Here is a 24,124-nt window from a genome sequence, read left to right on the forward strand (position 1 = left end):
TTTCATAAAGGAAAATACCTACTAAAGTAACTTGCATTCAGTTTGTTTTTCCCCTCATTTTAAATTATATCAGACCTTGGCTGATGTGGCTCAGTGGGTTGAGTGTTGGCCAGCGAACCAAAGGGTCATGGGTTTGATTGGTTTGTGGGCCAGGTCCCCAGTAGGGACACTTAAGAGGCAACCACACACTGATGTTTCTCTCCCTCTCTTTTTCCCTTACTCTCTCTCTAAAAATAAGTAAGTAAAATCTTAAAATAAAAATAAAATCACATCAAAAAGTTTACACACACAGAAAAAAACTAACTCATGTTGCTTATGGTTAAAGCCACAATATAACAGAGGAAATGTGAATAGGCAAACTTTACCTTTATTTCTGTTATCCCAATATAAATTTCATTTTCTGCTCATCTATACTATATTTTTGTAATTATACATGTACATTTTTATAATCCTCATACCATATGCATAGTTTGTACATGTATTATTTTGTTTTGCTTTTTAAAAGGTCACTTTACTTCCTGAGTATTTTTTGTTGTTATTTTCAGACTCTTCATTTTTATAGTTGTGTGTTTCTTCATTTTTTTGACTATGATACAGTTCAGTCATTCTATTTTCAGAACTTTATACTTTTTCACAATTAATGGACAGGCTTCCAATACCATATTTTAAATATAAAAGTTTTTTTAAGTGCGTTAAAATTATTTCCTTAGGATAAGTTTTTACTAGTCTGATTTTTCTGGATATAAACATACTGACATTGACATGACAGGGTATAATTTTACCATTTCAAGTAGTTTTTGTCACTTGGGAATTCAGTAACTTTTCTCTGAAGAAGAAAGCAGTTGTATATCACTTTGCCTCTATGCTTTCTTAATCTGTTTTTCCTCTATTCAGTTTTTTATTTTCTAAAATTTTGTTTTTAATAAGAGCTTATGTACATTAGTTTCAGTTATAGCATAGTGGTCAGACATTTGTATACTTTATGAAGTGATCACCCCAATAAGTCTAGTACCCATCCGTCACCATATATAGTTATTCAAATATCAGTCATTCTGTTACTACCTGTGCTCTACTTTGTGTCCTCATGATGACTTTTATAACTGGCAATTTGCACTAGTTAATCTCTTCACCTACTCTTGCCCATTCCTCACCCTTCATCAGTTCTCTATATCTATGAGTTTGTTTCTGTTTTGTTCATTTATTTCATTTTTTAGATTATATACACTTGAAATTATACAGTATTGGGTTTGTTTTCTGACTGACATTTCTATTAGCATAATATCCTCTAGGTCCATTTAGCCTATTTTTCATTTTAAAAAAATTTAAAAGTAGCCCCAGCTGGTGTGACTCAGTGGATTGAGCACTGACCTGCAAAACAAAGGGTTTGTGGTTCAGTTCCCAGCCGGGGCACATGCCTGAGTTGGGGGCCAGGTTCTCTGGTGTGGGGCATACTAGAGGCAACCAAATATTGATGTTTTCTCTCCCTCTTTCTCTCTCCCTTCGCCTCTCTCTAAAAACAAATAAATAAAATATTTAAAAAATATTATATGCTACCTGTAAAGATTTCACACCCACTTTCCAGAGGCAATTAACCCACTGTTATTTAGTAAATTAAAATTTTTTTAATTGATTTTTTTCTTAATGGATGATTTGCATCAGTGGTCCCCAACATTTTTGACACCGTGGACTGGTTTCATGGAAGACAATTTTCCATGGGAACAGGGCTGGTGGTAGGGGGATGATTCAAGCGCATTACATTCAAGCTCACCTCCTGCTATGTACCCGTTTCCTAGCACACCTGGACCAGGAGCAGTCTGGCCTGGAGTTTGGGGACCCCTGATTTACATGTTTCAGTATTTTAAGAACACCAAACAGTAATACAATGGAGATACCTTACCCTTTTCCCTCCACTACTCTGTTTCCCTTCTTGGAGGCAGTTAATTTCTTAGATCCTTCTGTGTACTTCTTTAAGACACATTTTACGCATTTTCAGCAAATGTATGTATGTGCTCTGTGTTTGAGTGTGTCTCTTTTGAAGTCACAAATGTTAGCATGTTGCACATACTTTTTTACACCTATTTTCTTGGATACTACTTGTATTTAATTTTTTGAAAATTAGGTAATACACTGCTGGCTGGTGTGGCTTATTGTGTTTGAGCATTGTCCCGTTCATCAAAAGGTCAGGAGTTCAATTCCTGGTCAGGGCACAGACCTTGGTTGTGGGTTCCATCCCTGGTTAGGGTTTGTATGGGAGGCAACTGATAGATGTTTCTCTGTCTTTCTCTTTTTTTCTCTCTCTTTATCTCTCTGTCTTTCTCCCCCTTCCTCTAAAATCAAACATTTTAAAACACTTTCTAAAAAGTAGATAAGATAGGTTCATGGTTCAAAAATAAAATATTGTAAAGTCTTGGGTAGACCCCCTTCTATCCTGCTATGTACCATCCTTCAGTGAGTCTTTATCCATTATAAAGGCAAGTAAGAAGGTATATATATTATTTTCTTTCTCCTGTAACTCTTAGACTAACCTTTTCACATCCAATAAGGCTGTATAGAATAGATGTTGAGAGCAGTGGCTTGGCCTGTTCCTTGCATTCAGATGTCTGTTCTGCCATGTATCAGTTGTGTGTGGGCAAGTTATTTAACTTATCTATACTTTGAATAGTAAGTACTATTCAAATACATGCTAAATAAGAAATACATGGATTTGCTAGTAATAGCATTTTTATTATTAAGGACAGTGAGTAATAAAATACTGTTGAAGAATCAGCCCTGGCTGGTGTGGCTCAGTGGATTGAGTGCTGGCCTGCAAACTGAAAAGTTGCCAGTTGGATTCCCAGTGAGGGCAAATGCCTGGGTTGCAAGTCAAGTCCTTAGTTGGGGGGGGGGGTCAGAGGCAACAGATCGATAATTTCTCTCACACATTGATACATCGATGTTTCTCTTCCTGTCATTCTTCCTCCCTTCCCCCTCTAAAAATAAAATATTTTAAAAAATAGTATCATGCCCTGGCTGATGTGGCTCAGTGGATTGAGTGCTGGCCTGTCAACCAGAGGGTTGCTGGTTCAATTCCCAGTTCAGGGTACATGCTTGGGTTGCAGGCTGGGCCCCCAGTGGGGGGTTGTGTGGGAGGCAACCACACATTGTTGTTTCTCTTTTTCACCCTCCCTTCTCCTCTCTCTAAAAATAAATGAAATACTGTTTAAAAAATAGTTTCAAAGAATCAGTATCAATTTTATTAATATTAGTACATATGGATATGGTTAAATTCATTTAACCAAAAAGGATAGATGGGGTTCATCACTTCAATTTTACTCAGTAGATTTTACAAAACTTTAGGAAACAAAATTAAAGCAGTTAAAAAATATTTTGTTCCTTATTATGGCTTGATGGTTTTTTGTTTTTGCACATATTTGTTTAAACTAAACATAAATTTTATGTAATGAAGGTGTCCCAGAGAAGGTGAAGGTAGAGATAGCTGTTAAGAATATAAACTTTTTTGCATAGAGCGTCACATTTTAAAAGTGCTTTGTCATGCTTTTCCCACCAAAATATAGTTAAAATACATACATATCTACATAAAATATTTAGTTTTAGATGATGATCTTCCAATTTTAAAGTTTTAAAGTTTAGGATCAAATCATTAGTAACATTAAAAGTTTTTAAGTCAAGCAGTAGGCTAGAGGACTAATTGTATTTCTATTTAATTTGTTCATCCTCAATTGTTTTTTTTTTTTTGATTAAAAAAAAAAGGAACAACCAAAGCTGTCTTCCCCTTTCACCTTCAGATTCCCACTACAAAATAATTTACATTCAATGTAGAAAGTATAAAAACAATGCTATACACACTGGTGTTTTTTGTTTGGGTTTTTTAACTTAGTTTCATGAGTATTTTAATATCATTGAATTATCTATACTATCATTTCTAATAGGTGCATCATATTGTATTGAACACATATGCCATACTGAAATTTATCTTGTATTTATTGCCTACTCAAGGGCCATTTTTAAAATGAGCTGTATCAGTGTACATCTGGTAGATAAATGTTTTGGGACATAATATGTTTTCTTATGATAAATTCTGAGAGTGGGTTATAGGGTTGCAGGATATGTACTTTTTTCATGCTCCAGATAGTTGTTATCTCCCTACATGCTTGCCAGCATGAGGTGTTGTCTTTAGGTAGGTCCATGCCTATTTGAAATGTGAACTACTCCTCTTCTGATTTAGTGCAAATTCTCTTTCCTTGCCTCTAGAACCATCTCCTTTCTTCTTCTTTTCCTATTCTTTTATGTCCTTCCTCCTTGCCACCTAATACTTCATAGAAACTGGATTTGATGCAGGCTAGAGAAGAAGTTGTTTCAGGTGCTATTTACCTCACTCTTCACCTGCTTCTCACTGTATAACATGTTCTTGGAGCCCTTCTTGTACAACACCCAGTTTTTCAAAGATGATTTCTCTCAGTTTTATAGATTCTGATTTTCACTTCTGTGGTTTTTAGTGACAGTTAATCTAATACATTGTGATGTGACCCCATGTTCTAGCACAGTGGTTAAGAGAACTACCTCTGCATTCTTGTAGACCCAGGTTCAGATCCCAGCTCCTATTCTTGTTGACTGGTGTTGGAATCTATGGTATGTTGTTTTAACCCTTCCGGTCCTTCTGTTGTTTTTTTTTCACATTTTTCTCATTTTTTTAAAAATGGAGATAATGGTAATACTTTTCTTAGGATTTTGTTAGAATTTCAAGAGTTGATACTTGTAAGTACTTAATATACATTGTATAACATTTAGTACTTACTCAGTAGGCTATCTTTTCTTTTTTTAAAATATATTTTATTGATTATGCCATTACAGTTCTATTTCTCCCCTTCATTCCCCTCCACCCTGTACACCCCTCCCCACCATTCCCCCCCTTTAGTTTATATCCACATGTCTCAAGTTCTTTAGATCCTGTATTTCCCATACTATTCTTACCCTCCCCCTATCTATTTCCTACCTACTGTCTATGCTACTTATTTTTCTTTACCTCTCTCCCCTTCTCCTTCTCCCACTCCCCTGTTTGCTAACCCTCCACGTGATCTTCATTTCTATGGTCCACTCCCGATCTAGCTGTCCTCTTAGTTTGCTTTTGTTTTAGGTGTGGTTGTTGATAACTGAGTTTGCTGTCCTTTCACTGTTCATCTTTTTAATGTTCTTTTTCTTAGGTTCTTTTTCTTTTTCTCCCCCTTTAACATTTCATATAATAAGGGCTTGGTGATGATGAACTCCTTGAATTTGATCTTATCTGAGAAGCGCTTTATCTGCCCTTCCATTCTAAATGAAAACTTTACTGGATAGAGCAATCTTGGTTGTAGGTCTTTGGTTTTCATGACTTGGAATACTTCTTTCCAGCCCCTTCTTGCCTGTTAGGTCTCTTTTGAGAAATCAGCTGGCAGTCTGATGGGAACTCCTTTGTAGGTGACTGTCCCCTTATCTCTTGCTGCTTCTAGGATTCTCTCCTTCATTTCAATCTTGGCTAATGTAATTATGATGTGCTTTGGTGTGTTCCTTCTTGGGTCCAACTTCTTTGGGACTCTGTGAGCTTCCTGGATTTCCTGGAAGTCTATTTTCTTTGCCAGATTGGGGAAGTTCTCTTTTATTATTTGTTCAAATAAGTTTTCCACTTGCTCTTTCTCCTCCCCTTCTGGTACCCCTATAATTCAGATGTTGGAACGTTTAAAGATGTCCTGGAGGTTCCTAAGCCTCTCCTCATTTTTTTGAATTCTTGTTTCTTCATCTTTTTCTGTTTGGTCATTTTTTTCCTCTTTCTGATCCACTCCTTTGATTTGAGTCCCAGTTTCCTTTCCATTACTATTGGTTTCCTGTGCCTTTCCATTCATTTCAATTAGTTTAGCTTTCATATGTTCCTCTAATTTGTGACTAAGATCAACCAGTTCTGTGAGCATCCTAATCAGCAGTGTTTTGAACTGTGCACCTGAAAGTTTGGCTATTTCTTCATCGCTTAGATATATCGGCTCTGGGGCTCTGAGTTGTTCTTGAGCCATGTTTTGATCTGTTCGTGCCTGTTACCTACGAGGAGGTGTTCACCAGGGTGGGGCTACCCAGGTTGCTGGTTTGTGCTGCTGTATGTGGGGGCGGGCCAGAGAGAGGCCACCCAGGTCGCTCGTTTGTGAAGCTGTGTGTGGGGTTGGGGTCAGAGGGGGACAATGGCGGTCCCCTCTGCCACTTTCCGCCACTGGGGCCTGCACGGTCTGTCTCACCACTTCGTTCCTTCACCGGTTTATCTGCACTCGACTGTGGTCAGCCCTCAGTGAGTCCACCGCCTTGTGCCCTGAGTGGGTCCACCTGCTTCTCCAACCTGGGATCCGCCCATGGCTGCTGGCGCGCCTGGGTTGTGCGCCCAGGTCGGTCCAATGGATCTTTCCTGCCCGACCCCACTCTGCTGCTGGCTCTGCTGCCCCTCTTACTGGTTTGGCTGAAGGGTTCGTTGTTGTCAGACTTCCGTGTAGTTCAATTTTCTGTGGTTTGGCAGCATTTTTGTTGCTAAAACTTTCTTGTTTTTAAACTTGGTTGTGTGAGAAGGTGCAGTGCTTCCACCTACGCCTCCATCTTGGCAGAAGTCCTGGCTATCTTTTCTTATCATCTCATTTGACATGTATATGAATGAAGCAGGTATTATTTTTCTCATTCTTCATTTATTTGAATAAATGGGATCAGAAAGATGGGATACTTTTCCTGTCATCACACCTAGAAAGTGGTAGTGTCTGAATGGTAATTTAGGACTTTTGTCTCAGGAACTACTGCTTGAGTAGAACTACTTAACGTAGGAAAATTAAAGTTAATGACAAGAATTGAATTGTGCCTAATAATTAGGGTAATATGCAGGAACAGCATGAAAAGTTTAAAAAGCTTTAGATACTGGGGCTTGAGAGGTACAGCTCTAAAAAGTCTTACCTACTCTAAAAAGTAGGTAAGAAGATGAAGTTAGTTCCTGAGCATCTTGACATGGAAAGAGAGGTTGCTATATATCCATAAGGATCCCAGACACAGAGACCAAAGAATCTTTAAAAAGTCTAAGAAGACTAAGCTCAAGGATCAAAACATTTAATAGGTTTATGTACTTTGATTCAAATTAGAATGTAGTCTTGCTTTAAATGTGTATGACTGACTAGGTTTTTATGTTAACTTGTTTCCGACAGGGCATGGTGCTGATGTGAAATGTGTAGACTGGCATCCAACAAAAGGGTTAGTTGTTTCAGGAAGTAAAGATAGTCAACAGCCAATCAAGTTCTGGGATCCCAAGACTGGCCAGAGTCTTGCAACACTGTAAGTGATAGGAATCCCGCCATGGTCCCTAAACAAAGGGAACAAAGCTACTTGTGTTCTTTGAACTTTTAGCTTTCTCTCCTCATGTATTTTGAAAAAGTGGTATAGACAACAGATATGCTTTTATCTATAGCTTTCTTATTAATTAAATATGGTTTATCTTGAAATTCCTAATGAAATAAGGATTGATTTTTATTCTGCTTCATACGTAAATGTACATTTAGTTTGGGTGTGTCAGGGGCGGGGTGGGGTGGAGACTGAAAAGGAGGTGGTCATTACTATTCTGACTTACTGTCCCTCATTATAAACATTTTAGCATTGCAAGAAGTTGATGTTTATGTCCCTTACTAGACATACAGCACAGCTTTGTCCATCTCACTATATCTATTTATAGAGAAGTTTTTTCCTTCATTTTTGAATCAGTTCTCATTTTTTTTTTGTCTTAGGTGCTTATTTTTGATTCACCTAATACAGTTTTCTCTTTGAATTATCTGTAAACATTCACAATGATATGAATATGTTGTTAATGTATTTTTGACCAAGCAGCTGTATCCTGGTCCTTCTCATTGGGAATGAGCCATATCCAGAGTGAGCAGATGGGAGCAGGGTTGCCATGTTGCACGCCTCCAATGTCCAGAGTCAACTTGAATGCCTTGGGAATGGTGCCTTGGAGCTGTGCATTGTGCAGGCTTCAGCTTGTTGCAGAGTCTCAACTTCAAGTTAACAAATGAACAATCCCGTGCTCTTCTCTGTGTTTTGTCTTAATGAGAGGAGCTTCATTAAATTTCTAAAATTTAATGAGCTTTATTGAATAGTAATTTACATGTTCAAATGCTTCCCCTGCTTCCAAGTTAAACTTGAATATCCAGCTGAAGCTCTGCTGCTATTTCAGTTGGTTAAAGAAAGCAGTGCTTAGATAATGGACATTGTTTCTGTCATTGACCTATTTATTTCAAATGTACTTTTAACTGTGGCCCTATATTATATAACTTCATGCTTTATTACTTCTAGGCTAAGCCTCTTGCCATCTTGACCCATGTACTTTTCAACAAAAACGACCAAATGGATTTAGACTTGTTTTGCATTCTTATATTATTTTCTTGGTACTTTGTTTCTAGTCATGCCCATAAAAACACAGTGATGGAAGTAAAGTTAAATCTCAATGGCAATTGGCTACTCACAGCATCACGTGACCATCTCTGTAAACTTTTTGATATCCGAAACCTGAAAGAAGAACTTCAAGTTTTCCGAGGTCATAAGAAAGAAGCCACAGGTCAGTGGCTGTCAGATATGCTTCTCATTCTGACTATTGCCTGTAGCATTCTAAAGTCCTGATAATTTTGTCTCTTCCCTATGTTTCTGTTTTATAGCTGTGGCCTGGCATCCTGTTCATGAAGGGCTTTTTGCTAGTGGAGGGTCTGATGGCTCTTTGTTATTCTGGCATGTTGGGTATGTATACTTACTGTGTAAAGTAGGTGTATATTTTATGAAGAGAGCACTTGAAAGTGCAAAACATAGTAACACTTGTATTTTTCCTGAGTGTTCATATATCCTGTATCACAGACTTCCTGCAGTTTTCAATTTTGGAAACCCAGCTTGGAATTGAAAACTTCGCAATTTTATTTTTGGATATGGAAGTCGTTAGGAGTGCATTAAGAGTGTTTCTTACTGGTGAAATCATTCTTTTTTAAAAATATTTTTTATTTATTAATCTTTAGAGGGAAAGGAGAGAGGGAGAGAAGTATCAATGTACAGTTGCCTCTCCTGTGTCCCCTGCTGGGAACTGGCCTGCAATACAGGCATGTGCCCTGACTGGGAATCAAACTGCGATCCTCTGGTTCACAGGCCCGTGCTCAATCCACCGAGCTACACCAGCCAGGGCTGGTAAAATCATTCTTGAAGAATTTATCCCTCTGAATTCTTTTGGGTAAAAGAATATATTACTGATGACAAATTAATACCCCTGAAACATGTGGAAATGACAGAATCAAAGTAACAGGCTTTGGTAGCTTCAGCTTTGTGTTATATTAAAATAAAAAATTTTAAGTATATTTCATTGATTAAGCTATTACATTTGTTCCAGTTGTTTTCTCCCTTTTATCCCCCTCTGCCCCTCACCTGTCCACCCTCCAGCATTTCGCCTTCTTCCCCCTCCCCGCGTAGTTCATGTCCGTGGGTTGTACATGTAAGTTCTTTGACTTCTCTATTTTCTATGCTATTCTTAACCTCCCCCTATTTATTTTATATCTACCATTTATGTTTTTTGTTACTTTTCCCCCCATTCTCACCTTTCCCTTCCCCACTGATAACCCTCCATGACATCTCCATTTCTGTGATTCTCTTACTGTTCTAGTTATTTGCTTAGTTTTTGCTTTTGTTTTCTAGGTTTAGTTGTTGATAGTTGTGAATTTATTGTCATTTTATAAGGCCCTTTAACATTTCATATAATAAGGGCTTGGTAATGATGAACTCCTTTAACTTACCTGGGAAACACTTTATCTGCCCTCCATTCTAAGTGATAGCTTTATTGGACAGAGTAATCTTGGATGTAGTTCCTTGCCTTTCATGACTTTGAATACTTTTTTCCCACCCTTTATTGCCTGTAAGATTTCTTTAGAAATCAGCTAACAGTCCCATGGGCACTCCTTTGTAGGCAACTGTCCTTTCTTCTCCCTGCTTCCAAGATTCTCTCCTTATCTTTAGTCCTGGGCATCTTAATTATGAAGTACCTTGGTGTGTTCCTCTTTGGGTCCAATTTCTTTGGGACTCTCTGGGCTTCTGGGACTTCCCGGACTTCTGTTTCCTTTGCCAGATTGGGAAAGTTTTCCTTCATTATTTGTTCAAATAAATTTTCAATTTCTTGCTCTTCTTCTCCTTCTGACAACCCTATGATTCAGATGTTGGAATGTTTAAGGTTGTCTCAGAGGTTCCTAATCCTCTCCTCGTATTTTTGAATTCTCGTTCATTCATTCTTCATTCTCGTTTCTTCATTCTGTTCTGGTTGGATGTTTATTTCCTCCTTTTGTTCCAAATTGTTGATTTCAGTCCTGGTTTCCTCCCCTTCACTATTGGTTCCCAGCATATTTTTCTTTATTTCGCTTTGTATAGCTTTTATTTCTTCATTTTGCAAACGAACTCAGTCATTTCTCTGAACATCCTGATCACCAGTGTTTTGATCTCTGCATCTGGCAGCTTGTATATCTCCTTGTTGCTTAGCTCATTTCCAGTGTTTTGATGTGTTCTTTATTTTGGTTCCTATTTTTTTGTCTCTGTGCACCTGTTACATTATAAGGGGTTGGGGCCACCAGGGCAGGGCAATCCTCTGTGCTGTCTGTGGGGGAGAGGTCAGTAGGGGAACAGTGTTGCTCACTGTGCTCTCGCCCCACTTTCCTTCACTTCCCTTGCTTCCCACAAGCGGATTGTGCCATTTCAGATGCTGAGTCCCAGGTGAGTGGTCTATGTACATTTTAGGATCCCATGGACCTCTCCAGTGGACTCTCTTGTACAACTAGGAGCCTCTCCTGCCTCACAACCCCCCACAGGATTTTTATAGCCAGAGGTTTTGAGCCTTTATTTCCCCGGTCAGCTAGCACCCACCACATCCGTGCGGGTTGCCACCTTGTTGGGTGTCCTCTCTGCCTAGCGGCCTGTCTGCGTCCCTCCTACCCATCTGGATGAATGTTTCTTGGTGGTTGGAGCTCCATGCAGTTTGATTTTCTTGTAGTTCTGGTTGTTTATTGGTTTTAAATTGGTTGTTATCCTTCTTTTGGTTGTGCGAGGAAGCAAAGTATTTCTACCTATGCCTCTATCTTGGCTAGAACCCTGATTGTTATTGCTAAATTTTTTTTTTAATAACTGTTGTGAAAAAGGCTTCTTTCTGTGGTGCTGTTACAGGGTAGAGAAAGAAGTGGGTGGGATGGAGATGGCCCATGAAGGAATGATCTGGAGTTTGGCTTGGCATCCCCTTGGACATATTCTCTGCTCAGGTTCAAATGACCACACTAGGTAAGCTTTATATAAAAACAACAAGGAATTATTGTATTCATGGAATAGAAAGAAATAAGTATATACATTTTTTAATTGAAAGATTGGTGTATTAACTTGTAGTCCATTTATTGTTAGGGACATTTTTGTGATGGCTTATAAATACATATAAGAAAGAGATTGAGAAAAGCATTATAAAATTGTGTTTACCAGATGACTGCTTAGTACTGTTAAGTGCCCAGAAATATACTGAAGTCATACTAGTCCCCTTCTCCTATTCACTTTCTTTTATTTTGCAGTAAATTCTGGACCCGAAACCGACCAGGTGATAAAATGCGAGATAGATATAATCTAAACCTATTACCAGGAATGTCTGAAGATGGAGTAGAATATGGTGAGGCTCTTGCATGTTTATCCTTTTTTGAAATTGGATATTCTGTTAAAACATGTTAAGTATTTACAAAACAAATTTTAGCTTTACAGTTTGTTGATTTGTAAATCACTTGTTGTAGGTTTAATTTTTATAGAAGTATTAATTCTCCTGGCTGGTATAGCTCAGTGGATTGAGCGCAGGTCTGCGAACCAGAGGATCGCGGTTCAATTCCCAGTCAGGGCACATGCCTGGGTTGCAGGCCAGTTCCCTGCAGGCCAATTCCCAGCAGGGGACGCACTAGAGGCAACCATACACTGATGTTTCTCTCCCCCTCTCCTTCCTCTCTAAAGATAAATAAATAAATAAATATTAAAAAAAAGAAGTATTAATTCTATTGGGCCAGTACATTTATCAAATCTCTGTTGACAGTGGATATATTCCTATTTATAGATGACCTTGAACCTAATAGCCTGGCAGTAATTCCAGGAATGGGAATACCAGAACAACTTAAATTAGCTATGGAACAAGAGCAGATGGGTAAGACAAGTTACACTTATCAATTTTATTTTTATAAAATTTTATAGATCTGTTTCTTATGTTCATGATACTAAATTATTTTGGAAATGCCAAAATGATCTATGTTGAGAAATGTTGATATAAGTAATAGCCCTGGCTGGTGTAGTTCATTGGATTGAGCGCAGGCTGCGAACCATAAGTAATATAAACTGCATAAGGTTTAAAATCTACTCTTCCAAAAATGTATTAAATGATGAAGTGGCCACTTTCATTTCCTTGACTGATTACTTATCTTTATGATTATAGGGAAAGATGAATCAAATGAAATTGAAATGACAATTCCAGGTTTGGATTGGGGAATGGAGGAGGTGATGCAAAAAGATCAGAAAAAAGTACCTCAGAAGAAAGTTCCTTATGCAAAACCTATTCCTGCTCAGTTCCAGCAGGTGAGTGGCTATATCTCATTCATGCACTGGAGGTTTCGCTTGGTGAGTCTGAAGTTCAGAATATTTTTCTCTGGATAATCTTATCTATTGAAGATAATTCTGTACTATAGACTCTTTTGGAGCATTTTTTAGATATTTCAGGTATTCTTAGACATAGTTCCCCTCTGCCACTTTGCAGTTAGGGCTGAGTTTGTCATGAATTTTCTCTAGATCTTTTATTCTTACCTACTTATTATCATCCATGCTACCAGAGGAAGGAGGAAAATGGCATGGAGCAAAGAGAGTATGTTGACTTCCTCCTACATTGTCTGTCTTCTGCTTTATTTGTCCCTCAACACAAAGTGTGTGTGCCCTTTTAAAGAGGCAGGCAAGCTTTGCATTCATAATAATATGCTAGATCTTACAGCTTAATTTAGTTAATTTAGTAATTTCTACCTGGTAATGTGCTTGCCAAATTCCATTTCTGTGTCACTTTAGCATTAGAAATAAAGACAGTATACCAGGTGAGCCAGTTTGTATTCAGGAAGTTAGAATTAGCCAATGACATTGTGGAATGGTTTTCTCATTCTGTCATTATAACTTACACATCTAGGGTATATTTTAATATTGTTTTGTTTCCCGAGGCTTGGATGCAAAATAAAGTTCCAATTCCTGCCCCAAACGAGGTCCTGAATGACAGAAAAGAGGATATTAAATTGGAAGAGAAGAAAAAAACACAAGCAGAAATTGAGCAAGAAATGGCCACATTACAGTACACTAACCCACAGCTTCTGGAGGTATGTGCAGCTCTTTAGGGGGATTCAAGATGCTCAACAGAAAGTAGTGATAACGTTTATTGATATGCTAATAACAAGGGATAGGAGTCTCAGGTGGATCTGATAAGCACCACTGTTTCTTACTGGTACTGTAGGGAGCTAGTTTGTAGCCACATCATTTAAGCAGTGAGTAAACCTCAGTTAAATAGAAGTTTTCTAATAGAAAAGATAAAGCCAACGTGGTTTAAATTGGAATTCACTTATTTATCTACAGATAAAATAATTTTTCTTTCTCTGTCAGCTTTAAAGCAGGTGGTTTCCTTTTAATTTCTCTACTTTGACAGCTACCAATAATGATATAACATTGGTACATTATTGGGCTTTTCCTGGTCATGATAAATAATCCTGACTGCTGTGTCCCAGCACCTCACTAGAGTGAGTCCGGAGGCCTCAGTGCCCTCTGAATTATCTGAATGTTGTATGGACTGTAGTTATTGTTGGGGTGTTAAGAGGTTAATGTCTCATGTTTGTTCTGAGGTACCCCCAAGGAAATAAGTGACAGCAGTATTGTCATATTCTAGGGCTCTGACTTATTTTTCAGTATGCTTTTTTTCTTCTTTTTTTCCAGCAACTTAAAATTGAAAGACTTGCACAGAAACAGGCTGAGCAAATTCAGCCTCCTCCATCTGGTGCCCCTCTCCTTGGACCCCAGGCCTTTCCAGGACAAGGTCCAATGTCTCAGATTCCTCAAGGTTTTCAACAGCCCCATTCATCTCAGCAGATGTCAATGAACATGGCGCAAATGGGGCCTCCAGGTCCACAGGGACAGTTTAGACCCCCTGGACCTCAGGGACAGATGGGACCACAAGGTCCTCCATTGCATCAGGGAGGTGGAGGGCCACAAGGATTCATGGGACCACAAGGGCCCCCAGGCCCACCCCAAGGGTTGCCAAGGCCTCAAGACATGCATGGGCCCCAAGGAATGCAAAGGCATCCTGGACCTCATGGCCCTTTGGGACTTCAGGGACCACCTGGACCACAGGGTAATTCTGGTCCTCAAGGTCATATGGGTCCTCAGGGTCTACCTGGCCCACAAGGTCACATAGGCCCCCAAGGCCCACCTGGTTCCCAGGGTCACATGGGCCCTCAGGGACCTCCTGGTACTCAAGGTATGCAAGGGCCACCTGGTCCCAGAGGAATGCAAGGACCTCCTCATCCTCATGGGATACAAGGTGGGCCAGGGTCTCAGGGGATCCAAGGTCCTGTGTCTCAGGGACCTCTGATGGGATTGAATCCAAGAGGAATGCAGGGCCCTCCAGGCCCTCGAGAGAATCAGGGTCCTACTCCCCAAGGCATGATGATGGGCCACCCGCCTCAAGAAATGAGACCTCACCCTTCAAGTGGACTACTGGGACACGGCCCTCAGGAAATGAGAGGTCCTCAGGAGATGCGAGGCATGCAGGGGCCTTCACCTCAAGGATCAATGCTGGGCCCTCCCCAAGAATTACGAGGGCCTCCAGGCTCACAAAGTCAGCAGGGGCTACCCCAGAGCTCTTTGGGACCTCCACCTCAGGGTGGCATGCAAGGGCCCCCTGGACCTCAGGGACAGCAGAACCAAGCAAGAGGGCCACATCCATCTCAAGGGCAAATACCATTCCAGCAACAGAAAACAGCTCTGCTAGGTGATGGGCCGCGGGCCCCCTTCAATCAGGTATTATTTATTTGCAACTTGTGGGCATTACACATTGGGAAAATATACTCTGCACTGAGGTGACACTTTCAAATGTTGCGAAAAGCAGTCACAGCTGATATAAATGTCTCAAGTGGTGATACTGGCCTGAGAATAGCAATACAGCCAAAGAAGGGGACAATAATTAAATAGACCATTAAATATATCACAGTATGAATCTTCTCAGCCTGTTTTCCGGTAGGGGTTCTTCCATAAGAGATTAACTTTCAAATGAATACAGTTCTTTTTTTGAATCCTTACGGGCACTTGACTCTGATGGTCATTGATCTAAGAAGATGGTGCGTTTGCACCGTAACACGCCATCTTAAATTCCATTTTAAAATGGCCCTTTTTATAAGGAGAATACATGTGCAGGTAAGGGATTTGTAATTCAGGGAAAAGTGAATTGGATTAAAAAAATGGTAGCATTTTTGCCCTGGGCAGTGGTCTTTAGCTGTGGTCATCTCACTCTGGAGTACAATGGCTCAGATACCATCTTGAATTGCTTGCAGTCCTGAGACACAAGGTGGAAGTGTTTCTGGTCTCCTGGAGTTAGGGTGAGTCATACCTTCAGTTCCTGGAACAATAGCTTTTACATGCTCAGTTGAATACAGTTCCTAATTGTTGCAGGACCCCAGAAGTGCTGTGGCCCTGGGGAGGAAGCATGGGCGCCTCTGAGTCTGCTATCCTCCATTTTCTGGTCTTTTACTTTGTAGCATGGTGTTTCATGGGCCTGCCAGCAACAGAGCCACCTCTTATCTACCTGCTGACTCTACTTTTAAAGATAGTATGGGGTGTTTACCTCACTATTTTCATTTCAGTGAATGCTTTTAGAGGTCTCTCTGTCCAAAATTACACATTCTCAGCTGGTGAACCTCTGGATAAACATCTGTTCAAATTGTTTTCAGCTTACTTACAAAAATATTTACAGGAAGGAGTATTTCTGTAGAAATTTTCTGGGCCCTCTTTTGACAATTTTGTTTTTCTCAGCCAAGTTTTATTGCCCATTTCCTGAGCTTGTGCTTGAGAGGTGATGTGAGAACAATTCATGTTGGTTGGGGAGAATTACAGAAAGACTGCATAAGCATGGATGGATTTAACATTGTTCAGCTCTGTGGCTTTCATAGTCTAGAAGCATTATTTGGGTGAGGGAGTGACTAAGTGAGCTAATGTTGCCTCCTTTATACTCCGTTCACTTGGAAGAAGACTTGCTGCAGATGCTATGTGTAGAAAATACACTCTGTTAACACCTTGGAGAATTTGTGATGGAAAAGTGACTGTCAAATTTACTGAATTAAAATAACCAGCTAAATAAGTACATTATGTGGTACTTTTTAGTAGATCTTCCAGAACCTAAAAATGTCACAGCAGTGGAGAATCTGATGGCATTTGAATTTATCTGCAGAATTTATTGTGCACTTTTCAAAATTTAGGATGAGTTTAATAAACCTAGGTTTACCACACTGAAATTGCTGTAAAACTTGAAGTGTTAAAAATTTTATTAATACAGAGTGTACTTGTGTGTGTTTATAATTTACTTACCCAACCTTGTGGTAGTGAATTAACAGTTTTCATTTTGGAGGATAAAAACATATGAACTTTAGCTTCCACATTATGACTGAAATTACAAACATGTCAGATTCAAGGATACAGGTTTACATTTCTGGGACAATTTAATAAGAGGTTTTACTCTATCATGTAGTAAAAGATTTTATAAATGAAAAGCATAATGCCTGTAAAGATTTAATTGACATATAAAAATGATGGTAGAATGAATATGAAGGTTTGAAATAGAGTATTCCAAATCTCAGAAGTTACCCAATCAAAATCTTTGTTCATATTTTTCGTATGCTGAAATCTGAAATTCTTCACTTTGACTAGGTGAATTTATTTAAACCCATTGTTTTTTAAAAATATTTTATTTTATTTATTTATATTTAGAGGGGAAGGGAAGGAGAGAAGGAGAGAAATATCAATGTATGGTTGCCTCTCGTGTGTCCCCTGCTGAGAACTGGCCTGCAACCCAGGCATGTGCCCTGACTGGGATTCGAACCGTGATCGTGTGGTTCACAGGCCCACGCTCAATCCACTGAGCTGCACCAGCCAGGGCTAAACCAGTTGTTTTAATTCGTTCAGTTTACTGGAATTGCTTTCAGGTGTTAAATGAACAGCGTGAGAGATATTAGTAAGAGTTGTCCTTGGGTAAAATGGACGGAAAATGAGAGTATAGAAATGACTGGTATTGTTTATAACTATAGTTAAGGCAACTCTTTCATGGAAACTAGTTTGGATCATGAAAAGAATTTTGCTATTGATGGTTTTGAAACTAAACTATTCTCATAGTAGATCCAGTCACTAAATGCATTTTTAATATGGGGGAATACCTAGAGATTTGTGTGTGTGTTTTTCAACGGTCCTGACCCAAGGTCACTGGACAGTGTGGGAAATCAGAATTTAGACATGGCTAGATAAAAATACAGAATATGAGGACTAAGGACAAGATTGGGTTTCAGAGCAAGGAGTTTAAGAGCATCAGAACAGCAGGTTTGTATCAGACAGAAGCTGCAAGAACCAAATGAATCCATCAAGATCCCAGGTGACTAAATGGGAATTAGCAGTAGGTTGCTGAGGCCAGGGGAGTCTGGAAGGTAGAGGTAAGAGGTAGGTGAAAGGAGGAAGCTCTTGTGAACTCATTAGGAGCCCACCCTTTTCTTATTCTCCCACTGCCCCCTTTCAAACCCAGCCCTGGTATCTTGTAAGGATGGTTGATTTTTCTGTGGCTGGAAAGGAGCTGTGGATGTCAGAGCACAGCTTATCTGTCCTGGGAGATTGCCACACCTTTGCCAGGAGTTCCTCTGTGCAGTGTTGCCATTATGTTATGATTTCTGACTTGCTATTGAGGTTCTTGCTTGGCATAACAAGTAAAGATCTAGCTTTAAATAAAACCTATAAGCAGGTTTAAAATACGTGTTTCCTTTTACTATGGTAAGAGAAATATCTCCTTTTCCCCAATTTAAAGACAGTTTTGCTACAATGTCACTATATTTACTGCTGGAGGCTTTGGGGTGACCTAATGTTTTTATCTTGTCACATTATAATAAAATTGCTATTCATGAAGCACAAGCTTATGATTTCACACCCCCGCTTTAAAAACATCTTTTCAGGAAGGACAGAACACAGGCCCCCCACCCCTGATACCAGGCCTAGGGCAGCAGGGAGCACAAGGTCGCATCCCCCCTCTTAACACTGGACAAGGACCTGGCCCTAACAAAGGTAAATATCTGTTTGGCTGAATAAGAGATTGTATTTTACCACCTTTGGGTAAATCTTACAATAAACAGTTTTATTGGTAAATAATTGAATAGAATGATCATTTGCATCTCTAGGAAAATAAGAGCACAGCCATTTCAGGTAATAGCTTTTTCTTGTGTTGCTTTCATTCATGAATTTGCTTTAGTTAGCCATAAATGCTGCCGGAGGGAATAAGCTCCTCACCCCTGGACGCTGGTGGTAGGACACTTGGATAGCCCCCAGCAACATGGCCTGGCCCTGGTGACCTTGTCCTTTTGCGGAAATGGGAGTGAGGCCAGTGCTTATCCGTTGCAGGTGTGTCTTGCAGCAACTGGAGAGCTGAACTGATTTGTAAATTTTTTGATGGGATAAAGAATTCAGAGATTGTAACGTTGTTTTTAATACCATCCCATCCTCCCCCAAAATTGTGTCAAGTTTTGAGTTATTTAGCTAGTTACATTGTCCTGTACCATTTGAAAAGAAGAGAGCATATGGAAAGTACAGAGATGAGGAAATTAAGAGTTAATTTTAGGAGTTGAAAGAGCACACACTGGGAACCAGAGTCCCAGTTCCCTAAAGAATTAAGTTCTCTTAACATTTCCTAGCATCCCCTCACACCTACATGAAGATCTGAAACTTCCTACAGTAGTAAGTGGACAGCAGGCTGTTGACGAGTTAGGGGATAGATGGGGACTGTGAAAGGAGTCTGGATGCAGGGAAGTCAGGGGGTGGAGTTGTTGTATCAGCAGGAGGACACAAACCAGAGAATGTTAGTACTATGGAGATTACATTTCAAAGAACTTCACTCCTTTTCATTTTAATTGGCTAAGCCCACAGCTCCCTGTGGTATACCTTAGGGTTCTTGTCCCATTTTATCAGATTAAGAAGAGTTCTTCTTAGCATTTTTCAGCCCTAGGACTTTGGGAATTTAAAGCCTCTGTGTTGAATGTTTGTGAGGTGTTCTAGATAGGGATGAAGGAATTAGAATAATACTTAATTTAATCCCACTTTATGGAAGTGGTGGCCAATAGAGAAAAAGAGATAACAAGCATTAAGAACCAACCTTTGGAGTTTGGGGACCCTAAGAAAGAAGAGTCTTTTATCCACAAGGTATAGCCATCAACAAACTGAGAGCCTGCCTCTCTTCCTCTCCCCTACCCTATGTCTGTCTCCATCTATTTCCCTCTCCTTGTTCTTCCCCTTTTCTCTTTCTCTCCCTCTCCTCTCTTTTTCTTTCTTTCTTCCTCCTCTCTTTTTCCTCCCAGGGACCAAAGGGAGAAGGGAGAGCCGAGAAAGGGGCCCTGCCATTCCCTACTGGATTAACCAGCGCTGCCGCCCCATCACCGGTGGCCACATCCCTTCTAATTTCTAGTGGTGGGTTTTCCTTGGATGAGCAGGGTACTTTTAAACAGATAGAGGTAATGGGAGGATTAATATACATAGGTAAGTTCAAATGGAATAATGATCAGTGTCCTGAGGTCACATGTCTGCTGTATCTAAGGTCACACCAAGTTCAAACAACATAATGTCAGAGATAAGCCATTAGCTGCAGGAATACACTGAGAGGTGAGGGTTTTATCTACCAAAGGAAACAGACCTAGGATATTTGCAGACAGCTTGGAGACGACTGGTTTCATGGAAGAGAGGAAAGAACCCTTCAAATGGTCTGTTTTTACACTCAGATATCCCAGTTTTTTATACATATTTGAATAGTGAGTGGGTTTTAAATAGCCTAGAGAAATGAGCAGAAATGAAGGAGGGAAGGACATTGGAAGGGTGAGAATTAGGGTTGCCTGTGATACTAGGAAATCAAATTCAAAGAGTAAATGTCATGAGCGGTGCAGGTGGAGGACTTACATTGAAGTATAGTACTTTGTTGTTTCAGAAGCAGAGCGTCCCTTTGTATCCACTTACCAGGAATGTTTTAAATTGTATGTTGACAGAAAATAAGTGTTCATTTATAATAGCTGAAGTAGTTCAGGATCCAGGAAAACATGTCCCTTCAGTGTTAGGAGGTAAACTAAGTTAACCATCACAAGTTTAATTAGTCTTTTTCCATTTTTACTTAGTACTTTTAATATATTACATATGTTCATATATTTTTTAAAAATCTTTAGTGAGTTTCCAAACACTGTTTGCAAGGAATGGTAAAGATATTATAGATGAGGAATATCATTCATAGAAAGGGGCAGAAAAAATGTTCATATAAACCTGAAAACTGTTATATAGTGAGATCATTTGATTACCAAGCAGTTATAAGAGAAGCCCATGGTTCTGTGTGCCTTACAGAAGATTTTATTAAGAATCAAAATGTGAGTTAACAAATCAAGTTAAATGAACTATGGGTTAAAGGAGTGACATAGATGGTGGTGGGTAGCCCAGTGTTGTGATGGGCTTAGCAGGCCCTTCCTTGTAAGTGTGGGGCTGGGTGGCAGGGGTAGTGCCTGGCTTGGCTTCCTGGCCTGCACCGTGCATTTTCTCCTGCCTCCTCCCTGGGTGTGGAGCAGGTGGGCAGAATGAAGTCACTGAAAGAATTAGGGCAGGGGAGGGAAGCTCAATCTTATTCCTGTGAGGCTTTCTTATATTTTCTAAATTATTCACTATACTATAATCACTCACTATTTGAGATTAGTAATTTGTCCTAGGTCAAGTTCCTTAACTCTAGTGAGTAATAAAATGGAAATCTTTACCACAAAATCCTAGTTCTATTCATTTTACAATGCCTTAGAGACATTTGTCTCCTAGTATACTGAGAACCAAGGAGGGAAAAATTCTAAATAAAATAGTGCCTTCTAAAACATTATGATGCTGAAAACCAGACTTGTGTTGGCAGAATTCCTGGAAGACATGGTAAAAGCAGCTTTGTTTTCCATAGGTGACTCACGGGGCCCTCCAAACCATCACATGGGCCCACTGTCAGAGAGGCGGCATGAGCAGAGCAGTGGTCCCGAACATGGTCCAGACAGGGGACCTTTCCGGGGCGGCCAGGACTGCAGGGGTCCCCCTGATAGGCGTGGCCCTCACCCTGACTTCCCTGATGACTTCAGCAGACCAGATGACTTCCATCCTGACAAGCGCTTTGGCCACCGATTACGTGAATTTGAGGGGCGAGGAGGACCTTTACCACAAGAAGAGAAGTGGAGGCGAGGGGGCCCCGGGCCTCCATTTGCTCCTGATCACAGGGAATTCAGCGAGGGGGATGGCCGGGGCTCAGCCCGGGGCCCTCCAGGTACATGGGAAGGCCGCAGACCTGGAGATGAGCGATTTCCCCGGGATCCTGAGGACCCACGTTTTCGAGGGCGCAGAGAAGAAAGGTGGGGCAGATACTTCGTGGGTCTATTTCATCTTCCCTGGAGCTTTTTATCTTTTTTTTCCCTACAAAGTCTCTTTTCTTTTTCATTTCACTTCTAGCCCTACCCTCTTTGTGTTTTACAGTTAGACTTAGAAAAATATATATGCTTTTTAACATTTATGTGGTTCTTTTGTCTTTATAATTTAAAAATCTTTTTTTGCTTATCTTTTGGTTATTTTAAAGTGATAGGAATATATGTATACTATAAAATTCTTGGGTCTGATTAGAAATGACCAGGCTCTCTTGATTAGAATGATGAAATCATACAAATCTCTAGATTAAGAATAAAGAAATTGTTAAATAGTTCTTGTGAAATTGCCTAAAGATCCTAACAAAATCAGGAAAGGGGAAATCAAACTAAAAAATAATCTTGCTGTTAAAGTAGGTCAAGTCAGGCTTGAACACTTCACTTGCTCAGAGTAAAAATAGAATACAAGAAATATGGAGGAAAAAACCCCAAAACAAAAAAAATATGTAGTGAAAACAAGAATTAGTGAAATTGCAAGTGAAATTCAGTAATCAGTGATGATAATTGAGTATTTATTGTGTGCTAGATGGCCCCACTTAATTGTTACAGTGAACTATGAGATAGGTGTTACAGTAAGCATTTTACAGATGAGGAGTCACAGTGCCCATGCTGTTCAGCACTCCTGCCTTCACTGCTTCAGTGTTCCCTCCCATGTCTTTTCCCATCACAGCTCTCTTTAGTGTTGTCAGTAGGTGACTGAGTTAAGGGTTGGCAATTGCCATCCTCATGGGATGTGTTAGAGGAGAGTGGCTGTTAAAAGGGCCATGAAGGTGAGAAGAGAGCGTTGAGGAAAGCAGTTATCAGAAGGGAGTTTGGGGGGAAAAAATTTAAGGGCTCCCAATTTTCATAAGGGCTTTTCTTTATGATATCCAGTATTCACTCTGAAATGGTTTTTTTTGTATCTGCAAGTGCCTCATTTCCAATGGCTTTGGCATCAGCATGACTTTAATTCATTTCTTGAGTGCCTGCATCTTGTGCAAAGGCTCAGATTTTATTAAGCCTCAATTTGTATTCTCTTTCATCTTTTGGTAAGTCTCACAGCCAAAACTATCATGCTTTTTACAGCTTTGTGCTGCTCTTCAGATATGGCAATTGTTCCTTTTGTTCATGCTGTTTCCTCTGCCTGGGACTCAGTTTCACCAGTGTTTTTGGCTCCAGTTAGATCTTTCCTCCTGTATACCCAGTTCCATTAAACTGCTTTCTGTTTCTTCATAGCACTCAGTGTTGTGTGATACCAAGTGATATATTTATTTCTTTATAACCCATATCTCCCAGAAGCACCACACCTTTTGAAGGAAGGGCAGGGGCTTTGTTCATCCACCATTGTGTCCTCAGGACCTAGAGCAGTAGTGTTGTCATAGTAGGTGCTCTGTAACTTGAAGAAATGAATCTGTTTAATAAGGAGAGGCATTTGAGAGAGGTCAGTTTATTAGGTGCTCAGGCTGCTATAACCAAATACGGTAGACTGAGTGGCTTAAACAATAGAAACCTATTGGGTTGGCCAAAAAGTCTTGTGCTTTATTTCCATAAAAGATACATTTTACAGATGGGGGTCACAGTGAAAATTTTTATTTTCACCAATAACCATCAATTTGGATATTTTGAGTATGTCAGCTGTCTCCCACTATTAGCTTCTAGTGGGCAGAGGCTAGGGGGTGCTGCTAAACACCTTCCAATGCATAAGACAGTCCCACAGCAAACAATTATTTGGTCAAAATGTTAGTAGTATCAAGAAACTTGACAAACCACCTTTGACACGTTGTCATACACAGCACCTTCTCCATACACTGCACAAATCTTTTCTTTTTTTGCATTTCTTTTTAAAAATTTTTATTTATCTTTAGAGGGGAAGGGAAGGACAGAGGGAGAGAAACATCAATGTATGGTTGCTTCTCGTGCGTCCCCTGCCGGGAACTGGCCTGCAACCCTGACTGGGAATCAAACCACGATCCTTTGGTTTGCAGGCCCATGCTCAATCCACTGAGCTACACCAGACAGGGCTGTTTTTTTTGCATTTCAAGTGTGTTTTTACCTTTCTTGAAATAATAAAGCATAATATGCTGAAAATGTTGTGTGTTTTCTTCTATCTTCAATATTAAAATGGCTGCATGAAAATTCACCAATTTTGAGAAGATTTTTTTTAAATGCATGCAAGTATAACAGCTATCACAATACAATCTAACAGAATTGTTTCAAATGAAGTTAAAGACAATTAAGCCTACCAGAGCCATCATATGGAAAAAAACATAACGGACTTTTTAGCCAACCCAACATTTTCTCAGAGTTCTGGAGGCTGGAAGTTCCAGATCACGATCCAGGAGGATGGG

General features: G+C 39.8%; 1 protein-coding gene across 5 annotated transcripts in view; it reads left to right on the plus strand.

Moving 5' to 3' along the window:
- The window catches only part of WDR33 (WD repeat domain 33), a 104,482-nt gene that overhangs the window by 72,150 nt on the left and 8,208 nt on the right, over nt 1-24,124 (plus strand). For 2 of the 5 annotated variants that reach the window (XM_037125639.2, XM_037125640.2), the window contains exons 8-18: nt 7,197-7,323; nt 8,442-8,596; nt 8,694-8,772; nt 11,218-11,328; nt 11,607-11,701; nt 12,131-12,217; nt 12,503-12,642; nt 13,266-13,418; nt 14,026-15,108; nt 18,291-18,399; nt 21,293-21,731. In XM_037125639.2, the coding sequence (XP_036981534.1) occupies nt 7,197-7,323; nt 8,442-8,596; nt 8,694-8,772; nt 11,218-11,328; nt 11,607-11,701; nt 12,131-12,217; nt 12,503-12,642; nt 13,266-13,418; nt 14,026-15,108; nt 18,291-18,399; nt 21,293-21,731 (2,578 nt within the window). Of the gene's footprint in view, nt 1-7,196; nt 7,324-8,441; nt 8,597-8,693; nt 8,773-11,217; nt 11,329-11,606; nt 11,702-12,130; nt 12,218-12,502; nt 12,643-13,265; nt 13,419-14,025; nt 15,109-18,290; nt 18,400-19,682; nt 19,792-21,292; nt 21,732-24,124 lie in introns of those variants that run through there. The other 3 variants (XM_037125644.2, XM_037125643.2, XM_037125642.2) reach the window with 3 other exon arrangements.

This window comes from Artibeus jamaicensis, unplaced genomic scaffold (assembly GCF_021234435.1).
Source record: "Artibeus jamaicensis isolate MK-2021 breed Jamaican fruit bat unplaced genomic scaffold, CSHL_Jam_final contig_469, whole genome shotgun sequence".
Lineage (NCBI taxonomy): Eukaryota > Metazoa > Chordata > Mammalia > Chiroptera > Phyllostomidae > Artibeus > Artibeus jamaicensis.